Raw genomic sequence first — 22,942 nt, 5'->3', positions numbered from 1 at the left:
ATTTGGACCATCCTATGAAAAGTTATGCCCAAATTACTTTAGGCATGAGAGAACATAATTAAAATACTTTTAGAACATGATCAAAATACTTTAGAACATGATCAAATTTCTTTAGAACATGATCAAAATACTTTTAGAACATGATCAAAATACTTTAGAACATGATCAAAATCTTTAGGCATGAGAGAACATGATCAAAATACTTTTAGAACATGATCAAAATACTTTAGAACATGATCAAAATACTTTAGAACATGATCAAAATACTTTAGAACATGATCAAAATCTTTTCATGCCTTCATATAAGGACTTTTGATAAATCAACAATTTAATGCATTTAAAAGCCAATATAAGTTAATATAAGATAGGTAATTAAATTTCATATATTTAATAATCTATGCATTTGGAATTATGATATGAAAAATCCATAAAGTTTCATGCTTGAATAGAAAACTTTGATAATTTATTTGGACTTCATGAAAAAAAGGATCCATGAATCAATAATATTTATGGGGTGTTACAATTATAATCCCCATTGAGTTTTGCATATAAATTTCATTGTGTTCTTCTATATACTAAAATATTTCTTGATGAGTTTCTTAACTTGAGTCTTATTGACAGTATGGATTCGTGTTTGTATTCACATGAACCCTAATTGAGATTTCATTTGTATTTAATACATTGATGGACTTTTTTAGAATGATTTGTCAACGTTTTGCATTAATTAAACTATGCACTATTTTGAGTTTAAAGAGTGAGTATTTTCATCTTTGTTTGAGAAAGAGATTGAGTATGAATTGAGTTTGAGAAGTCTCTTAATTAATATTTTGAGTATGAGTAATTTAAGTATAAATGAGTTAATGGAGTATTGTTGCATTAAAACATATATTTTGAAATTGAGTTAAAAAGTTAAATCATATTTTTATTTTAAATACATTCGTTAAGTTTAGATGAGTTGAGTTTTGAGCTAAGTCCAAAAGAGACTAAATGATGTATTTTGAGTGTTTTATGCACATAATACAATATTTTGGGAGTAGTATTGAGCACCAATATGAGGTGAGCCCATAAACTACGTAGCCAGCGTAGGATAAAGGTTATGCCTTTCTAAGTCCCAAAATGATGGACTTTGAGTAATTTTGGATCCAATGAGTTTGAGCACCCTTTACCCTCACAAAGTATTGGATGGCTGCAACAACGGCAGTTCTTAAGCGTTGTATCATCACTATCTCATAAGTGATGGTTGTCGATTAGAGAAACTCCTCAAGAGTATAATATAATATACACTTCGATATAGTGAGTTGCTTCTCTTATTGCATATTATTCAAAGCATTGTATTATTTACTTCATGTTTATTGAGCCGAGTCATTTCAGAGTGAGTCCCTTAAGTTGAGTTGCATGAGCTTGAGTATTGTTGATTGTGTTCTTTTTCAACTATTTTACATACTCGTATATTCCATGTTCTGACGTTATTTGGCCTGCATCATTTTATGATGCAGATACAAGTATTAGAGATCATCAATATTCGTATCGTTGATGATCTACTTCGCCAATTTTGGTGAGACCTCTTTGCATTCGGAGGAGCTCCTACTTTCCAGTCATTTCTTTATTATTTAATAGTTGTTTGAGGTAGCCGTGTACTTATCTTGACACCTTCTTATTAGTCAGTTAGAGGCTTCATAGACAAAGTTGAGTTGAGTAGAAGGATTTTTTCAGAATCTGTTTTTAAATTATGATTTTATTATTGAGTTTATGACGTTGAATTACATTATACTTTGAGTATTTTCTATCTATTATTTATTTATTGATGATGATGTTTCTAAATGCCCACTTGAGTTAATTATCTATTAAATCGAATTTTTCGCTGAGTGATTGAATGAGTGATCAAATCAAGTGGCTCGCTTGGGGCCAGCGATGGTCTCCGAGTGTCGGCCACACCTAGGGTACCCTCCCAGGGCGTGACAATGAATTTTGATCAACTTTTTTGCAAAATCTTTATTGGATCCTCCATAACGAGCTGAGAAAATAGTACGTGTCTTCATCATGATGCACAATATTTTCTTAGTATTTAGGGAAAACTCAACAGGAATTAGGCGATTTTCTATATGTTAGCCCATGAATTTTTTAGTGATATAGATTTGGATCAATTTCTTTGAAAAAACTTCTACATGACACTCTATAACAACGAAGAGAAACTGTACGTGTAGTCTCCGCATGATCCAAGATATTTTTTTTAGCATTTAGGTATCACTCAACTTGAATTATGTGACTTTCTCAATTTTCGTGTGTGTTAGCCAATGATTTTTTATGTTATATGTCTTTCGGTCAATTTTGTTACAAAACCTTTACAGGATATTACGTAATGACCTAAGAGAACATTACGTGTACCCTCGACATGATCCAAGATATTTTCTTAGCATTTGGGAGCCACTTAACATAATCTAGGCAATTTTCTCAGTTTTATGTGTGTGTTAGCCCATGAATTTTTTGTTGATATGACTTTCGATTAATTTATTTGCAAAATCTTTATAGGACCATATGTAACAACTTTGGAAATAGTACGTGTAGCCTCGACATGATCCACGATATTTTCTTATAATTTAGACGTCATTCAATAGGGATTCGATGATTTTCTCATTTTTTTTCTCTTAGCCCATGAATTTCTTGGCATATGGCTTTCGGTCATTTTTTTCAAAATATTTACAGGACCCTCCATAATGACCTAGGAGAATAGTGCGTATAGTATTGGCATGATCCATGATATTTTCTTAGCATTCAGGGGCCACTCAATAGGAATTAGATGATTTTCTAAGTTTTTTATTTGTGTTATCCGAATAATTTTTGGGTGGTATGGTTTTTGGTTAATTTTTTTACAAAACCTTTGCATGACCTTCTATAATGACTTGGGGGAATAGTACGTGTAGATTCGGCATGATCCATGATATTTTTTATCATTTAGGGGCTACTTAATAAGAATTAGGTGATTTTCTCAATTTTTTGTGTAACGCCAATGAATTTTTTGGTGATATGAATTTTGGTCAAGGCTTTTGCAAATCCTTTATAGGACCTTGCGTAACCACCTAAGAGAATAGTATGTGTAGGCTCAGCATGATTTACGATATTATTTTTGCATTTAGGGGTCACTAAACTGGTATTAGGCGCTTATCTTAGTTTTTCGTGTATGTTAGCCCATGATTTTTTTGTTGATATGACTTTTGGACAATTTTTATGCAAAATCTTTACAAGAACCTCCATAATGACCTGTGGTAACAATACGTGTAGTCTCTGCATGATCCACGGCATATTCTTACCATTTAAGAGTCACTCAATAGGAATTAGGCGATTTTCTCAATTTTTTGTGTGTGTTAGCTCATGAATTTTTGGGATATGAATTTTAGTTTATTTTTTGCAAAACCTTTAAAGAATCCTTCGTAACGATCTGAGAAAATAATACGTGTAGGCTTGGCATGATCCATGATATTTTTTTAGCATTTAGGGACCACTTAATAGGACTTAGGTGATTTTCTCGCTTTTTTCATATGTTTAGCCTATGAATTTTTTGGTGATATGTCTTTCGATTAATTTTTTTATAAAATATTTATAGAACCCTCTGTAATGACCTGGGGGAACTGTACGTGTAGCTTCAACATGATCCACAATTTTTCTTAGCATTTAGGGTCACTCAATTGAAATTAAGCAGTTTTTTATGTTTTTCATATGTGTTAGCCCTTGATTCTTTGATGATATGACTTTCGGTCAATAATTTTATAAATTTTTTACAGGATAGTCTGTAGCGATTTAGGAAATAGTACATGTAGTCTCGATATAATTCACGATATTTTCTTTACGTTTAGGGTCATTCAATAAGAATTGAGCAATTTTCTCAATTTTTCTAATGTGTTAGCCAATGAATTTTTGGTGATATGACTTTCGTTAAATAAATTTGCAAAATCTTTACAAGACCATCCATAATGATCTAGAGAAATAATACGTGTAGACTCAACTTGATATATAAAATTTTCTTAGCATTTAAAGGTCACTCAACAGGAATTTGTGTATTTTTCTCAATTTTTGGTGTGTGTTAGCCCATGCACTTTTTGTTGATATTCATTTCGATCATTTTTTTTTTGTAAAACCTTTACAGGACCCTCCATAAAAATATGAGGAACAATATTAATAGTCTCGGTATTATCTAAAACATTTCTTATCATTTAGGGGTCGCTCAAGAGGAATTAGGCGATTTTCTCAATGTTTAATAGTTGTTAGCCCGTGAATTTTTTGGTAATATGAATTTCGGTTAATATTTTGCAAAACCTTTACAAGACTCTCTGTAACGACCTTAGGGAAACAATACATGTAGCATCGGCTTGATCCACAATATTTTCTTAGTATATAGGGGTCACTTAACAGGAATTATGCATTTTTCTCAATTTTTGGTGTGTATTAGCCATGAATTTTTTTGTTATATTTATTTTGATCAATTTTTTGTGAAACCTTTATAGGTTCCTCCGTAACAATCTAGGAGAAATGTTCCTGTATCTTCGGCATGATCACGATATTTTCTTAGAATTTAGGGGTCATTCAATTAGAATTAAGCGATTTTCTCAACTTTTCAGGTGTGTTAGCCAATGAATTTGTATGTGATACGACTTTAGGTAAAAAAAAACTCCATATAACCCTCCGTAACAATCTGAAGGAACAATACGTGTAAACTCCTCATGATCTACGGCATTGTCTAAGCACTAAGAGCCAATCAACATGAATTAAGCGATTTTCTCAATTTTTCGTGTGTATTAGCCATGAATTATTTGTTCATATTGCTTTCGGTCAATTTTTTTAATAAAACTTTTACAAGACACTCCGTAAAAATATGTGAGAACAGTACATGTAGCATCGGCCTGATCCACAATATTTTCCTAGTGTTTAGGGGCCACTTAACAGGAAATAGGTGTTTTTCTCAAGTTTTTGTGTGTGTTAGCCCATAAATCTTTTAGTGATATAACTTTCAATTATTTTTTTACAAATCTTTATTGGACCCTCCGTAACAGCCTAGAAAACAGTATGTGTAGTCTTGGTATGATTCACAATATTTTCTTTGCATTTTGGGTCACTCAATAAGAATTAGACAATTTTCTCAATTTTTCTTATGTGTTCGCGCATGAATTTTTAGTGATGTGATTTTCGATAAAAAAAATTATAAAATCTTTACATGACCCTCTTTAATGATCTAGGAGAACAATACATGTAGACTCAAGTTTATATACGACATTTTCTTAGCATTTAGAGGCCACCCAAAAGGAATTAATGTATTTTTTTAGTTTTTCGTTTATGTTAACCCATAAATATTTTGTTGATATGACTTTCGATTCATTTTTTTACAAAATTTTTACAAGACCCTCCGTAACAGCCTGGGAAACAATATTACTAGCCTTGATATGATGCAAAACATTTTCTTAGCATTTAGGGTCAACTCAAAAGGAATTAAGCGATTTTCTCAGTGTTTAATAGATATTAGCCTATTAATTTTTTGATAATATGAATTTTGGTTAATTTTTTGCAAAATCTTTACAAGACCATCCGTAACGACCTAGAAAAAAATGTGTAGTCTCACCATAATCCACATCATTCTATTAGCATTTAGGGGCCGCTCAATAGGAATTAGACAATTTTCTTAATTTGTTTTGTGTGTGTTAGCCAATAATTTTTTTTTGTGACATTGCTTTCTGTCAGTTTTTAATAAAACCTTTAAAGAACCCTCCGTAACAATACAGGAGAATAGTATGTGTAGCCACGACATGTTACGCGATATTTTCTTAGGATTTAAGGATCACTCAACATGAATTAGGTGATTTTCTCAATTGTTTTTCTGTATTAGTCCATGAATTTTTTGGTGATATGATTTTTAGTTAATCTTTAGTAAAATCTTTACTGGACCCTCCATAACAACATTGGGGAATGGTGCATGTAGAATCGATCTGATCCATGGTATTTTGTTAGCTTTTAGAGGCAACTCAACATATATTAGATGATTTTCTCAGTTTATCATGTGTGTTAACCCATGAATTTCTTAGTGATATGGCTTATGATCAATTTTTTTGTAAAACCTTTATAGGACCCTTTGTAACAACCTAGTGAAACTCTATGTGTCGTCTCGACATGATCCACGATATTTTCTTAGCATTTAGGGGTCACTCAACTTGAATCAGACAATTTTTTCAATTTTTTTTGTGTGTGTTAGCCCATGAATTTTTACGTAATACGACTTTTAATCGATTTTGTTGCAAAAATTTTATTGAGTCCTATATAATGACATGAGGGAACTAATATGTGTAGTATCAACATGATCAACAATATTTTCTTAGCATTTAGGGGCAACTCAACATGAATTTAGACGATTTTCTCAATTTTTCGTGTGTGTTAGTCAATGAATTGATATGAATTTCGATTAAATTTTTTTCAAAATTTTTATAGGACCCTCTTTAATAGCCTGCGAAACAGTGCGTATAGCCTCGGCATGATCCACAATATTTTATTATAATTTAGATGTCACTCAACAGGAATTAGGTGATTTTCTTCGTTTTTCGTGTGTGTTAGCCCATTAATTTTTTGGTTATATGATTTTCGATTAATTTTTTGCGAAACATTTACAGTACCCTCTGTAACGACCTAGGAGAACAGTACGTATAGTCTTGACATGATCCACTATATTTTCTTAGCATTTAGGGGTCATTCAATAGGAATTAGGCGATTTTCTCAATTTTTCGTGTGTGTTAGCCCATTAATTTTTGGTGATATGACTTTTGATCAATTATTTTGCAAAATATTTGCTTGACCTTTTGTAACGACTTAGAAAAACAATATGTGTAGACTCAGCATGATCTATGACATTTTGTTAGCATTTAGGGGCCACTCAACAAGAACTAGGCAATTTTCTCAATTTTCGTGTGTTTGCTCATGATTTTTCGTGTGATATGTCTTTCGGTCAATTGTTTTTACAAATCCTTTACAAGACCCGGCAAAACAACCCTGTAAATGATTCACGTCATTTTATTTTTATTTAGGGGTCACTAAATTGTAATTAGGTTATTTTTTCAGTTTTTAGTGTATGTTAGCCAATGAATTTTCTATTGATATGACTTTCGGATAATTTTTTTGCAAAACCTTTATGGGGCTTTCTGTGACGACCTGGGTAACAGTATGTGTAGCATCAGTATGATCCATGATATTTTATTATAATTTAAACGTCACTCAACATAAATTTTGTGATTTTCTCTTTTTTTGTGTATGTTAGCCCATGAATTTTTTGGTTATATGATTTTTGGTTAATTTTTTGCGAAACCTTTACAGTACCCTGTGTAACGACCTAGGAGAACAATACGGGTATCCTTGACATGATCCACGGCATTTTCTTAGCATTTAGGGGGCACTCAACAGGATTTTGGCGATTTTCTTAGTTTTTCGTGTGTGTGAGACCATGAGTTTTTTGGTGATATGTCTTTCAATCAATTTTTTTTACAAAATCTTTATAGGACCCTCCGTCACGACCTGAGAAAACAGTACATGTAGCCTCCGCATGATTCACGGTGTTTTTTTCGCATTTAGGGGCCACTCAACAGGAATTGAGTGATTTTCTCAGTTTTTCGTGTCTGCTATCCCATGAATTTTTTGGTGATAGGGCTTTCGGTCAATTATTTGCAAAACCTTTACAGGACCCTTCGTAATGAACTGGGGGAATAGTATATATAATCTTGGCATGATCCACGACTTTTTCTTAGCATTTAGAGATCACTCAAAAAGAATTAAGTAATTTTCTCAATTTTTCGTGTGTGTGACTGTAGAGTTCATTTCTATTTTTTTAAAACAAGTTAATGACATGTGTCACAACATCATGGGATGTATGCAACTTAAGCATGTTTAAAAAATGGTTCAATCGCATTGAAAGATATGTAAAAGATATATTTAAAGAAACGTTTGGTATAAAATATCATGAGTGAAATGAATATATTATTAAAGTTTATATATGAGTTTGAAGTTTTGGAATTTCAAGTTCGAGAATGTCAAGTCAAATTTCAGATTAAATGTCAGAAGTTTTCTTGCACAAGTATATGTCTGGTCTAAAGACTTTATTATTTTTCAACTTCAATTCCATAAATTTGAAGTTAGATTCTACAAACGGCTCATTAAATTTCTTAGAAACTAAGTACTTCGACTATATATGTGCAAACGGCTCATTAAATTTCTTAGAAATTATGTACTTCGACTATATATGGCTTTATTAGCTGTCCTCAAATTGGCTATTTGTGCACTTTGCCCCATAAGGAGCTCTTTTAGAACATAACCTTTAATTAATACAATAATATATAGTTTCTCTAATCTCATTAATTTCTTATACATTACAAGCAAATCTTAATTTCTACAAACAGACTCACAACTTTAGCTAATGAAAACTTTGCTAACATCATTAAACCAAAAACTTACTTAATCTCAATAAGCCAATCCCTCTTGTCCTCAATAATACCTTTTTGAATTGCTGCTAATCTTGAGCTCAATTGCTCACTTATTAATTCTGAGCTTACCTTGTAATTAATCCTGCAAATTTACATCACTAATCCTAATTAGCTAAATAACAAATAGAAGCAAAAGAAGAATTAAATATGGTAGACTCAAAAAATAATACGAAATAAAACTGATTTATGGTTTAATATTTTATTTTATTTTGGAATGAAGCAATTGGTATGTTTGGTATAGAGTTTTTCAAGAGTAAAATAATTTTTTTAGAAAAATAAGTGTTTTAAAAATCAGAAAAAAAATATTTTTTTTGTTGAGAATAAGTAAAACAAGTCTCATAAATGACATTTCACGTTGATCATCTCTTCATTATATCCCTTGCCCCCACCTCACATGACCCCTATCCCACCAGTGGCAGAGGCAGCTTTCCACGAAGGGGGTTCAAAAAAAGGTAAGGACACTAATATTATTGGCAAATGAATGGATCGGATCAGATATAAGCGGGTTAGACAAAGTTCAACTCTACCTTTATGTGAACAATAACAAAATTGAAGAAATTAACTATACAGTATAATTTTTCGACAAAGAAGATTTGGATGAACCCTTTAGAATCCATGTAAATCTGTCGATGCACCCCACCCCCACAAACTCACCCGGCCCTCTCCCCCACCATACGACCCCACCTTATACCCACTCCTGTATCTGTCTAGATTAGATTTGGGAGATAAATTTGAGACACTAGAGTAAATATAAAATTGGATTTAAAATTACCGTTTGTTTTTGTAGGTAATACTTCCTACAGGAGCAACACCAAGTGCAGTTCCAGTACAAAATACTTCATCAGCACTAATCAATTCATCTGCTTCAATCAAACGCTCTTCAACCTGGGACCAAAGTGTAATTAACTATATGAATAATACAAAGGAATTCAACATATACTATATATATCTAAACAGTGTAATATGACGAACGGTTTATTTCGTTGGAAACTAGATTTAAAGACCTTTAATTTAAGGTCATTCATCGCTATATATATTGGGAGATACACTAGTTCAAAGTAGGAAACTTAAGTATATGTACACTTCGTCTATCTAGTTTATCAACATGACCGAAATATACAATATTATTATACTTTAACTATATATTTAGTATAAAAAATACACTACTTATACACTGTATACATATTTTGTGAACTACCTACAATATATATACCTGGTATCCAAGATCATGTGCAATGTCTATAATGCTTTTCCTTGTGATTCCTTCAAGAATGGTTCCACTGGCAACTGGTGTTGAAATGATTTTTCCCTATTGAGTGTATTAAATTATTTTAAATGGATTATCAAATATTACAGTAAAAAAATTAGAGTATGGGTTAATTTTTTAATTACCTTTACAAGGAAAATGTTAGAAGCAGAGACCTCCTCAATATATTTTTTATTTACTGAATCAAGGTACAATACATCTGAGTATCCTCTCTCTTTTGCTTTTTGTATAGCTTTTATCACCTACAAAGAAAAAATGCAATACATGAGAATTTAATTTAATAATTGATACTATCATTTACATCTATTGCAAAACAGGAGAATTCAATTTAATAATTAATATCATTTACACAAATGTTGATTATACTAATAACTTTAATTGGCTAAGCTTTTAAGAAGTTAAAAGTGTTTTATATGGGATTCACGTGTTTGTCCAAGCTTTTAAGGAAAAAATAAATATTATTGAGTTCAATTTATTTATTTTCTTTTTCTTTTTAGTCCGTTTAAATTAAATGAAATGATTCTTTTCTTTTTTGAAGATTCTTTAATTCTAACTTTAATATCCACATGGAATATGTAAAACCACAAGATTAAAGGACATTTTGATACATTCTACATATTTAGTTTAAGATCACAAGATTCAAAATTCTTTTTTATTTTTTAAAATTTTGTGTCAAGTCAAAACCAGATAAACAAATTAAATTATAACGAAGAGAGTAATATTCAAAAGAATTTTTGAAAAAATACTTATTGCCATAAAAAGTGTACTGCTTAATTCGAAATAAGCAGATTATAAAAGCTTGACTATAAAACTTGATCTAGTAATAATTATTTATATTATTGGTGTATGTAATTTAGTATGAGCGTTATGTTAGATAGAAACAAATTTGATAAATACTTATAATTCTCGAATAGAATATTAGAGCGAAAAGATTCATTAGATAATGAATTATTGATTCTAAAAAATTTTCTGACAATTAATCAACAAAAGTATTTTTTTTTTATGTATTCTTGATAAACCAACGTTTATATATATATATATATATATATATATATATATATATATATATATATATATATATATATGTATGTATGAGCATTTACCGGGGCATAGTTAGTAATGGCTTTGACTCCACCTGCTCCCCCTTGTGAGGCACGATGATGTTCATCCTCAACATATAAGGTTAATGGTTGTGTCCCATTCTATATATGAAAATAAAAACAAAAAAATGAAAACTTTAAGTGAAAATAATAAGGAAATTAAATAATAATTATAAATATATCAAGTAAAAAAATGTTAATCTTTAAAATTACCCTTAAATAATTTCCAACAGGGCAAGCATAGACAAGAAATGTGTACTCTGGTGCTGGAGCAATTCCAAGTATAGGTCCATTTCCAATAAGCAAAGGCCTAATATAAAGTGACCCTTTTCCAGCAGGAGGGATCTGTTTTTTATTGATATAAATAAAAAACATATTAGTATTACAGAAAAATATTTAACAAATGCTGATATATATGGCAGATCGCGATAAAAATATTAAATCCATGTGTATTTGGTATGACGAAAATGTCAAAGCAAAATATGTTTTATCGTGTGAAACTTAAAGAAGTCATTTTTCTCCTCTTAAATTTTAAAGAACAATAACTTTTATCAACAGAACGTAGGTAAGAAGTCATTTTTCTATTCTTAATAGAGATTAAAAACAATAATTAAACATGTCAAATAATTAAACACTCTAAAAATCATAGAAAAAAATATATTTTCTATCGTACCAAATACGCTTTAATAAAAAAATTATTATTATTTTGATAGAGAAGAATAATTACCCAACGTTTATTAGCTATAGTTGTTAACTTGACAGCATCAACAAATTGTTGAATAGAAGGAGAAAGCATGCACATTCTTTCAGCACCAATTTGCATTCTAATTCCACTTTCTTGTGGACGAAAAAGAAATATTCTTCCATCATCCACTCTATAAGCTTTTGTACCTTCAATTAAACCCTGTTGCATTTTTTTGATTAATTAAATGAAACAATAAGAATTCATATAATCGATTTCAATTTATTTAAATCGAGGCGTAGTTATATATTGCTATTATTAGTGGTGGAACCAAATTTTTATTAGGGATTCAAAATATGAAGAAATAAATACAAAAAAGTTGAATGAGATTTAACATATATATATCATGTATTCTGTAGAATATTTCTCAGAAGAGGATTCGAATGAACCTCTTGACCCTTTACTATGCCCATGACTACTACTATTGTCGTAAATGAAGGAAATTAGTTTGGTACTCTTTCTATGTCATTTTACTTGCTCCTATATCAAAAATAGATATTTCATTTTATTTTCATATAACTTATAGAAATCTAACTAATTTAGGGGCTAATTACTTAGATTCACATTAGAACTTGTTTGGATAAGCTATTTTTTTTAAGTTGAAAATTTCATCTTTCACTTTCAACTTATTTTAAGCTGTTTTGCATTAAAATTAGTGTTCAAAAGCACTTTCTTCATCTTACCCAAACATCATAAAAGAGCTTAAAAGATATTTTAACTTAAAAATGCTTAAAATAAGCCTATCCAAATAGGCTCTTAGTTTGCAATATTACGAATCTTACCAGATTTTGAACTTCAGATATATGTATCTAGCGCGTCTAGATGTATCTCAGATATATGAAGTCAAAATTAGATATAATTGATTGTAGATATACTGTATCCAAGTGGATTCACATGTATTTGAAATACATAGACAAATCTCGTTTGCCTCCCTCCTATCTTGCTCGCCACTCTCCTATCTCGCTCACGTATCTGGTATCCCAGATACATGTATCTAATGTGATTCGCATATATTTGTGATACATAAACAAATTTCGTTCGCTTTTCTCCATCTTTCATCATATCTAGTAGCAAATAACATGTATCTAGGTGTATCTGACTCAAAATATGGTATAAAATTATTAATTCATAAGATAATATGTAATTATTTCAAATTATATAGAGAATTAATAAATATAATAAAAATATTTATGTAATTAGATAATTTTTTCATTAAATAACTGTATAAAATAATAATAATACAAAAATTATTTATTAAAACTTTATGTTTCAAATCAAACAGGGCCTAATAATATGACACGGAGGAACTACATAGTAGTCATGTTATCTTTCTCTCAGCATATATCATTGTCACTGGTCAGAAAATAAATGACGCTATAGAGCCCGTTTGGATAACCAACTTAAAGCCTCTTTTTAGCTTTTGGATGTATTTGTCCAATGCTGATTTTAAACCATAAAGTTGTTAAAGTCAGTCAAAAATGAAACGTTAGAATTCCTAACTCTTTTTTTTCAAAGTGCTTAAAGTCATTTTCTTTGATCATGAAAATTACTTTTATATCCCTTATATTTTAACTAAATTCTCAAACTACCTTTTTTGTATTCTTTTAACCCTAAAATCCACATCATAAGCACTTTTATCCAAACACTCAACTGCTTATTTATAAAAATAACTTTCAGCACTTCAAAGTTCTAAAAGCACTTCATACATAAAAATTATTTTTTTAAGCTCATTCAAACGGGCTCATAGTCACTCCAGTCCCTTTTTTTTTTTGGTACTTCAATAAATTTAGTCAAATAGGCTTTAAATACCATATGACAAACAGGCTATAAATACCACTTGCATTTATTAGGACTAGGCTATAAATACCACTTGCATTTATTAGGACTCACAAATTGTTTTACTAGTTTCTTACATTAAAAAAATACTTTTTTATTTTAGTAAATTAAGAAATGCCAAGGTAATAGAGGACTAGTAAACGGAGTGGATTACGTACTATATTTAATCAATATAATCTGTATTTTAACGTTCTGCATATTTTTCAAGAGAAACATTTAATAACGTACCTATATATATATATATATATATATATCTTTTTATATTTCCTCACAATATTGTCGACTACGATAATAACAAAATCTGGCCATATTATAATCTGTATTTTAATGTTCTGCACATTTTTCAAGAGAAACATTTAATACAGTACCTATAATTATAAAATATATATAGTTGATCTTTTTATATTTGCTTACAATATTGTTGACTACGATAATAACAAAATCTGGCCATATTATAATCTTATCTCTAATTTGATTTTTATAACAATATTGTCTACTCTCATTTGGATCTTGAAGGAGTAAAATTATTTAAATTTCTCTTCTTATCGCAAAAAGTTGGCTAAATTATTATTTATAATATTTTTTTATTAAACTTCACCTAAAAATGATTAAATACTTTTTGGTAATTAAAAAATTATTTAATATGTTTGTCTAAGTATCATATAAAATGTTTCTTTTGTTTCCACCTAATAACTTTATGTTATACTCACACAATACTTGAATAAATTTGAGTAATTTTACTGCAACAAAAATGAAAATTAAGTAATCATCTATGAAATCAATCCAAAGAAAAAGTTAATAAAAAAATTCTGAACTAAAAATATAAAAATAAAGTACCTGTCCATAGTTCAAGACACCAGCAGAGGGACTCAGTTCAATATTTCCAAAGGGATTAAGTTTGCCTTTTTCAAAATTCCCATTATGAGAACTTCTTGCCATAAACATATAATCAGTTTGAATTAATTTGAATCCAAGATTATCCCAATCAAAAATATCCCTCGATTCGTAATCCCTGAAATCATAATAACATATTCAATATAATTAGACTATGAAGGATATAGATTGTACGCAGAATTTATCCTTAATTTTGTGCAGTGGAGAGGTATTTTTGATAGTCCCTCGGCGGAAAAGAAAAGTTTTTAAAGCATATATATATATATATATATGCAGTGTTGACTATGAAGGTCATTTTGATTTATATATACATAAAATGTTTTTATTTGTTAAAGCAAAAATATTGAGAGAATTAAATTTCAGGTATTTTTAAAAAAAGTTTTGGAGTTTTTGGAATTGCTAACTTGATTTTTTAGTTTTTGCAAATAGTATTTGTTTGATATAAAAATTTGGGAAAAGGCTACTACACCACTTCTTTTTCTTAATATGGACTTTTAAATTAAAACTGTTTTTCAAATCTTTCAAAATAGTTTTAGCTGTTTGTCCATAGATTTGAAAATATTCAAAAAGAAACAAATAGGTAACTATTTATTTACAATTCGATTTATTATCGCCGCGGAGCAAGAACCGCGTCCGGATTTGATCTATTTACTCGGTAATTCATCCGGTGACTTTACGGTCGCCAAAGAAGCCCCAAGAAGGGTTCCCTGGATCCACGTGTTCCTAGCCGGGCCTAAATGGATGAATGAAGAAGCGGGCCCGGGTAGACTTCAAGAGCTCTTGCTCTGCCTATCCTCCTACTTCTTATTCTGGGAGTCATAGAAAGATACGAACTGCCTACTCTTTAAAGGGTTGGTGTGGCAGTCATCAAGCCAGAGCTAATTTCACAGCTACCAATTTGCATCCGCGGGTCAAAAAAGACCAATACAATTTCGATTCAGCATAAGCAAGGGGGCAAGCTTCAAGCTTGGAAGATCAAGAAAAGCGAAAACGGGAACTTCTAGAGCGCCCGGCCAGAACCACACGTGCAAGTTTCTCTGCATGTGGCTCGTCCCTGATAACTTCTTCAGATTTGCGTGAACTAGCGGACCGATCACTAAGTGGGGATGCGTAGAGTGAGTGTCACTGGCTGTTTAATTTGTCTGTATGTATTTGATCTACCCCACCCACTTTCCTCCTTTAGTACGTACGTACTAATATACAGTTGTTAAAGTGTACACTTGTACACCTCGGTTACATTTTGACTATTTTATCATCATTTCATTTCTAGCGCACCTCTATTCCTCTTCCTCCGCTTATTCATGGATACATATATAGATAGTGAGTAGGCATGGTAGGAAAGCCAGTAAGAACACCAAGCTAATTCCCAATTACATTCCTTCAATTCTTTCGATTTCAACTTCAACTTGATATAAAAAACTTAAAAGTTTGAAATAAAAGTAATTAAGATACTAGTAGTTTTTACTTATTGTTTTTTTTTTCAAATAAAATATATGTGACTAAATATTAATTAATTATTTCAATTTTTTTTAAAAAAAAATTAGGTCAAGAAAAATTGAAAAGTTCCAAAACTTCAAATAAATAAACATTACTAAAAGAACATGGAGTTGTTTGATTTTAAATGCAACTTACCCATAAGTAGAAGGTTGTGCAGAAGTTAGAGCTGGAGCAGTAAAGTATCTTGGTCCTACCTACAACCACAAATCATAAAATAAATTTTATAGGTACAAAAATACTATAGCATATACAACAACAACGCAGTGAAATCCCACAATGTGGGATCTGAAGAAGGTAAAATGTACGCAGATCTTACTTCTATCAAAGTAGGACGGCTGTTTTCAAGAGATCATCGGATCAAAGAAAGCATAAAACAGAATTTAATAGTGTTGTGGGCATGTTAATTTAATAGCATATCATACCTAACTAAATTAAGACACATTAAATGAAATGAAGAAAGCAGTATACACTCCGATCCATCTGAATGTTCTTATAGGAATCCTTTCGGAAGCGATATGGACTAATGGAGTATGGGGCGTATATTGGAATTGAGAGTTTAGTTTAGCATCACAATTTTTTTTATTATTATTTTCATGTTGGGAAGTTTTTAACAATATTTACAAAGAGTACGAAAAAAATGAGGAATATGGAGATATATACACTGACCTTTTGTAGAGAAGAAAGTAGAGCTTTGTGAAAGCATGCAGCCCTTTGAATGATCATTTTGCACCAGAAAAAAAAGTATTGTTTGGAAGAAGAAAAAAACTATGTATTAAAATGCTAATAATGAGAGAGGACTTGAACAAAAAGCACAAATATATGAAGAAGTTATGGAGAAGGTGTACTAAATAAATAGAGCATACAGAATTTTAATTTAGCTAGCTGTCTATTGTTGTGCCTAAGTGTTATCTTTATTATTTTCTTTGTCTCAGTTTATGTGATATAGAAAAAAAATGAACTATTTTTAAAATTTGTGATCTAAAAAATTGAAATGAACCATAAATATTTACAGAAAAAATGACACGAAATAACAAACATATGCTAGTTAATTAATATATATAATTATAGTTTAAATTAATTTCTACACGCCACTAACCCTTTTTCAGTATTTACATGCCCCCCCTCCCCCACGTTTTAACACTGTATAAAGAAGTGAGCGTCCTTCCAACTACGTTCTCTCTCTATAATCATTTTTTACCTTCTTTTCTCCTTAATTCAGTCAACTCAATCAAATTTCAAAATTCAAAAAATTCAGTACTTCCCTCTCAATTCGTAACTCCAAAATTTAGGGTAATTATTTTGCGGTTTTTTTAATTTGTTATTTTGACGTTTTCATCCTTCTTATTTCGATTTGTTTTTGTATATGAAAGTGATTTTCTTTTGATTTTTCAATTTTATCGGTGTATACAATCAAACCATGAATAAGAATCACTAGAGGTATACAAACTATCCAACAAAAGTTGGATGATTTTCATCCTTTTAAATATAAAAATTAACTTATTAAGAAAAATTAAATTATTATTAAATATAAAAATATGTTATTTTTTAAAAGAATTGACTAAAAGGGAAAATTTTGAAATGCATGAGTATTTATTTTTTCATGTTTTCCTATAATCTGAATCTTTTTCATCAGTACACCACCACCCCAACTGTAGTTAGGTGAAAATAATAATTATTCATGTGTTTACAAAGTAAATGAATGCGGATTGAAACAAATATTTTTTTTCCTTTCTCAAGAATATTTTGTATTTCTTCGTTCTAATTAATTATCATATTTTATTTTTTTACAAAAGAAAGGAATTAATTTACTTTATTTCAATGACATATTGAACCAGATTGAGTAGGATAAAAAATTGTCATGTTCTTTTCAGGAATTTAGTAAAACAAGAGAAGTCATGGGACAAATTGACTGGTTATTTATTTAATTAATTAATTTATCTCTACCTTCACAATAATTATATGAACAAAACAAATAATAGTTTCAATATTTTATTGATCTTTTATTTTGTTCTTGACCTTTTGTTTAGGGTTTGGACAAACAAGAGAGTATGTAAGTTAGATTATGCAGTGCAACCAGACAAATAAAATTAGATTATGCAGTGCAACCAGACAAATAAAACATAAATTTGAATAATAGGGTATTTTGTCTTCTTTATAGTTACATTTTTTTTATGTTAGTAACCATATAATACTTCCGTTATATTTTGGAAACAATAGTTACGTTTTTGCCTTTAAAAAATAATTATAATATTTGTGTGAGATTAACGCCACATGACATGCCATATTACCCATCTTCCCCTTTCATTCAGATGAATACCCTCTCTCCCTCCTAAATCCGCCCTGATTGGACATGAGGGGAGGGCATAAGTAGAATTGAGATGATGAAGGAGCATTTTTAACAATTTTACTGACGGTATGTGTATTTTTGTTTTTTAAATAAAACGAAGGTTAAATATAAATTATTTTAAAAAATAAAAAGCCAAATTTAACCCTTTCTCTTATAAAATAAAATAAATATAAGTCCTTTACAATATCATATAAAAATCTAACCATTACAAAGAAATAAATGCTTGAAGATAATAGTTAGATTCATGCATGTTGTATTGTCGGCTTGAGACCACAAGGTTGTCTGTCCGTTTTATATTACTAGTGTCCATCTTTGCATGTTACTTTATATCAATTGTTATACAAAAATAAATTCTCATAATTAATTTGGAGTTTCATCCCAATATTTAATTTGGGACTCGACTTTGACATTCGATCTCGACATTCGATACTTGAATCGAGAATCTAATATCGAACCAAGACTTGATTCTAACTTCCGATCCATTTTCCAATTCAACACTTGTTCCAGGACTCGATCTGAGACCCGACTTCTGACTCGAGATCCGATCTCGATATTCGACTCTGGACTTGATTCAAAACTCGACCCCGACATCTGATCTGGATAGCTGACACTGATTCGGGATCGCACTTCCAACACTAACTCACGACCTAGGACCCGGTTCGAATTTTGGATCGGAACCCGACTTCCAACCTGAGATTCAACCCTGCACCCGACTTTCGATTTGGATCTGACCCTACCCGACCCTAACATCCGACAAAGACCGACCCCGACTTCCGACTTCCGACTCCTGACCTGACCCAACTTCCGACTTGATATCTGACCCCGATATCAAACCCAGGATCTGATTTACGAATTGAGATCTGACCTCGAATCTGACCTAGGACTCGATCCCGACTTTCGATATAGGACCCGACTCCAATTTTTGATTCTGTACCCGACTTCTAAATCACGATCCGAACACGAGATCCGACTTTCAAATCAGGATATGATCTCGATACTCGATCCCGATGATCAATTAAGGACCCACTCCGATTCTTGATTTGGGATCCGACCTCGACTCTTGATTTGAAATCTGACTCCGACACCCGAAATGAAACCCTACCCTGAAACCTAACTCGGAATCCAACCCTGACACCCCAGAATCTTACCTCAATTTTTAACTCTAGATCCGACACTCAAATTGAGATCTGATCCAATCCGATCCGAGATCCAAGAGTTAGGTCTTGAATCATCTTGAATTTAGAAAAAAAAATTAATGACGGAAGGCTGTATCTCATTGAATTGTTGATTGAACATTTGCCTTTATTGAAAAATTTTATAATAGATAAAATTATCATTTACTATTTTTCTACAATTGACAAAATTGTCATTTACTATTTTCTTTAAACAATTGTTATTTAATTATTATGCAAATATGTAGGACTTTACAATTAATTAAAGTTATAACTATTAAATATTTACTCCTTGAGGATATAAAAGTCATTCAATATTTAATGGATATTTTGGTCGACCAATATTATTAAACATGTAGAAATTCCCTACTCATATTGTACTTGAAATAAATTTAATGTTAAGTTCCTAGTTTTAATATGTAGTCTACAATAAACTTAGTCCCAATAGAAATATGTTTTGTTTAGTCCTAATACAAAATTACATTTATACCCATTAGTAATTTTTTAGATGAAAGAAATTTTAACTTAAAAGGATAAATAGATAAATCAACTTTTAGTGGATATTTTGGTCAACCAACATCTATATTCGTGCTTTTATAATAACATAGATAGATAAATTTGATTATTGTTGACCTAATATTTTTTTAAAGTAAAATTATAAATTTAACTATTATTATTTTATATTATTATTTAATTTTGTATTAAAAATTAATAGAATTTTCTTGATTTGCAGATATGAACAAATAAAATAAAATATTTATTTGTGAGATAAAAGTCAAGTAAAATGAAACAAAGGGGACCAGAGATATTTGAACATGAAATTTTTTCACTTTTTCCCAAAGTTGAAATCCGAAAAACACGTTTGACTATAAAATGAATTAAAAAAATTTCAACATTTTGAAAAACAAACAAAAATGTGTTTTCACTTTTTTCACTCCAAATTACTTGCAAATAATGAAAAACAGCTCTAATTTGAATTTATGGCAAAACACAATTCCACTAATAGAAATGAAGTCTTACCCAACACTATTTAAGATTTTAATTTTTAACAATTAATAAGGATCATTAAATATATCGGGTTTTTAACAATTAATTTACTCAGGATCATTAGGTTGTGGGATGAATTTTGAAGAATTTTATTAAATAAAATTTTGAAGTATTACTAGTGTATATTTAATTGTGCACACTATTAAAATAACTGGAAAGTTATACATCCTGTATCAAATTTCTGACATTCTCATTGCATAAAGTTCCTGATAAAATATATAAGTTTTAAAAGACGGGACTTCTTTAATTGATAGCAATTTATATACAATTATATCAAACATGTGAGTCCCCTAAATAGAAAATTTCCAACAACTTGTTCATTTATTCTTGGGACAAATTAAAGAGAAGGTATGATATATGTCTTATCTGTTCTCTTGATATGTTAACATGCACAAGTAAAATAAATAAATTTATATAATAAATAAGTGAAAATAAATGAAAAGCCAAATTTGATTCTTTTAATTGAAAATATTACGAGAAAATATTAGATCACTTTTTAAAATTTTATAAGTTATTGTAAACGTTAGACGATGATCTAATATTTTATCTGTAAGTTGAGTAATATTTGAGAAAATATCAAATCTAAATCTAATATTATTTTCAATGGTAATATTTGGGCTTATATTTGCACAATTTTAAAAAACAGGGACAAAATCTAAATGATGATTAAAAAAATATATATTTGTGTAAATTAATCAATTATAACATTGTCCAAGATATGTTATTGGGCCAAATTCCTTAAATCTGGCCTTTTTCCTCCTTTGAAATTTGGGCTTATAAATGTGGATTAGAGAAGGAAACTGTGAGCATCTTACTTCTGCCTCTTATCATCAAGAACCTTAAAAACAAAGTTTGTCTGATAAACACAATTTAAAAATAAAGTTTTGTCTGATAAACATAATGTTTTGTCATTTTCAGGATCTTGAATCTGAGACTTCTGATTAGAAGTGAGGTGATCGCAATCATTCCACCACAATCTTTATTGGTTATTTTCACAATCATTATGATTAAACATATTATAACATGTTATTTATGATTTATATTTTTATCATACTAACACTTGATATTATCATAATGAGATTAACTTATCGGTGATATAATTGTGTATCTAATATTTCACATTATATCTATACATAAAGGAGAAAAATGATAGCCCCGGCGACACTTTAGAGGGGTTTAGGAGCATTTTATTGGCGACGCAACAAGAATTAGACGATTTTGCCAGTTTTTTGTGTGTGAGCCCACATATTTTTTAGGTGAAGGGGTACGGGTCGAATTTTCTTGGATTCTTCCATTGTAGCATTCGTAACGACCGAGCAAACGGCTCTAGTAGCCCCGGCGGCGCATTAGAGGGGTTTAGGAGCAGTTTATTGGCGACGCAATAGGAATTAGACAATTTTGCCAGTTTTTCGTGTCTGTTAGCCCACAGATTTTTGAGGTGCTGGGGTTCGGATCAAATTTTCTTGGATTCTTCTATAGTAGCGTCCGTAACGATCAAGGAACAATCCCAGTAGCCTCGACGACGCTTTAGAGGGGTTTTAGAGCATTTTATTGGCGATGCAATAGGAATTAGGCAATTTTACCAGTTTTTTATGTATGTTAGCCTACAGATTTTTTTAGGTGCCGGAGTCCGGATCGAATCTTCTTGGATTCTTCCATAGTAGCATCAGTAATGACCTAGGAACGACTCTAGTATCCCCAGAGACGCATTAGAGGGGTTTAGAAGCATTTTAATGGCGATGCAGCAGGAATTAGGCAATTTTGCCAGTTTTTCGTGTGTGTTAGCCCATAGATTTTTTAGGTACCAGGGGTCCAGGTCAAATTTTCTTGGATTATTCTATAGTAGCATCTTTACCGACCTAGGGAACGACTCCAATTGCCCCGGCAGCGCTTTAGAGGGGTTTAGAAATATTTTATTGGTGACGCAATAGGAATTAAATAATTTTTCCAGTTTTTCGTGTGTTAGCCCACAGAATTTTTAGGTGTCGGAGGTTCGGATCGAATTTTCTTGAATTCTTCTATAGTAGCATGCGTAACGACCTAGGGAACGACTCCAGTAGCCCCGACGATGCTTTATAGGGGTTTATGAGTATTTTATTGGCGATGCAATAGAAATTAGGTAATTTTTCCAGTTTTTCGTGTGTGTTAGCCCATGGATTTTTTAGGTGCCGGGGGTTCGGATCGAATTTTTGTGGATTTTTCCATAGTAGCGTCCGTAACAATCTAGGGAACGACTCTTGTAGTCATGGAGGCACTTTAGAAGGGTTTAGAAGCATTTTATTAGTGACGAAATAGGAATTAGGCAATTTTTATAGTTTTTCGTGTGTGTTAGCCCACAGATTTTTTAGGTGCCGGAGGTTCGGGTCAAAATTTCTTGGATTCTTCTCTAATAGCATCCGTAATGACCTAAGAAATGACTCCAGTAGCCCCACACCACTTTAGAGCGGTTTAAAAGCATTTTATTGGCGACGCAATAGAAATTAGGTGATTTTGCCAATTTTTCGTGTTTGTTAGCCCACAGATTTTTTAGGTGCCG

At 30.8% G+C, this 22,942-nt stretch overlaps 1 protein-coding gene across 1 annotated transcript; it reads right to left on the bottom strand.

The window, feature by feature from the left end:
* Window positions 1-8,225: 8,225 nt before the first annotated feature.
* Window positions 8,226-16,662, bottom strand: LOC129889834 (branched-chain-amino-acid aminotransferase 2, chloroplastic-like). Its single transcript, XM_055965295.1, has 10 exons — window positions 16,507-16,662; window positions 15,976-16,034; window positions 14,287-14,461; window positions 11,599-11,775; window positions 11,085-11,216; window positions 10,875-10,973; window positions 9,897-10,013; window positions 9,718-9,813; window positions 9,277-9,389; window positions 8,226-8,586 (listed from the first exon to the last, which is right to left on the bottom strand). Exons 1-10 carry the CDS (start codon window positions 16,561-16,563, stop codon window positions 8,472-8,474), a joined length of 1,140 nt encoding a protein of 379 aa, XP_055821270.1. The 5' UTR covers window positions 16,564-16,662; the 3' UTR covers window positions 8,226-8,471.
* Window positions 16,663-22,942: the final 6,280 nt, after the last annotated feature.

This window comes from Solanum dulcamara, chromosome 1 (genome assembly GCF_947179165.1).
Source record: "Solanum dulcamara chromosome 1, daSolDulc1.2, whole genome shotgun sequence".
NCBI classification, from domain to species: Eukaryota; Viridiplantae; Streptophyta; class Magnoliopsida; order Solanales; family Solanaceae; genus Solanum; species Solanum dulcamara.
This window is presented reverse-complemented; position numbering and strand designations above follow the sequence as displayed.

Bases quoted from the DNA above. Each gene is read 5' to 3' on its own strand.
- LOC129889834 (XM_055965295.1), bottom strand. From the start codon at position 16,563: ATGATCATTCAAAGGGCTGCATGCTTTCACAAAGCTCTACTTTCTTCT. The intron at 16,035-16,506 runs GTCAGTGTATAT...TTGTGGTTGTAG, and splicing joins TACTTTCTTCTCTACAAAAG to GTAGGACCAAGATACTTTAC. The intron at 10,014-10,874 runs GTAAATGCTCAT...TTTTCTTTGTAG, and splicing joins CCATTACTAACTATGCCCCG to GTGATAAAAGCTATACAAAA.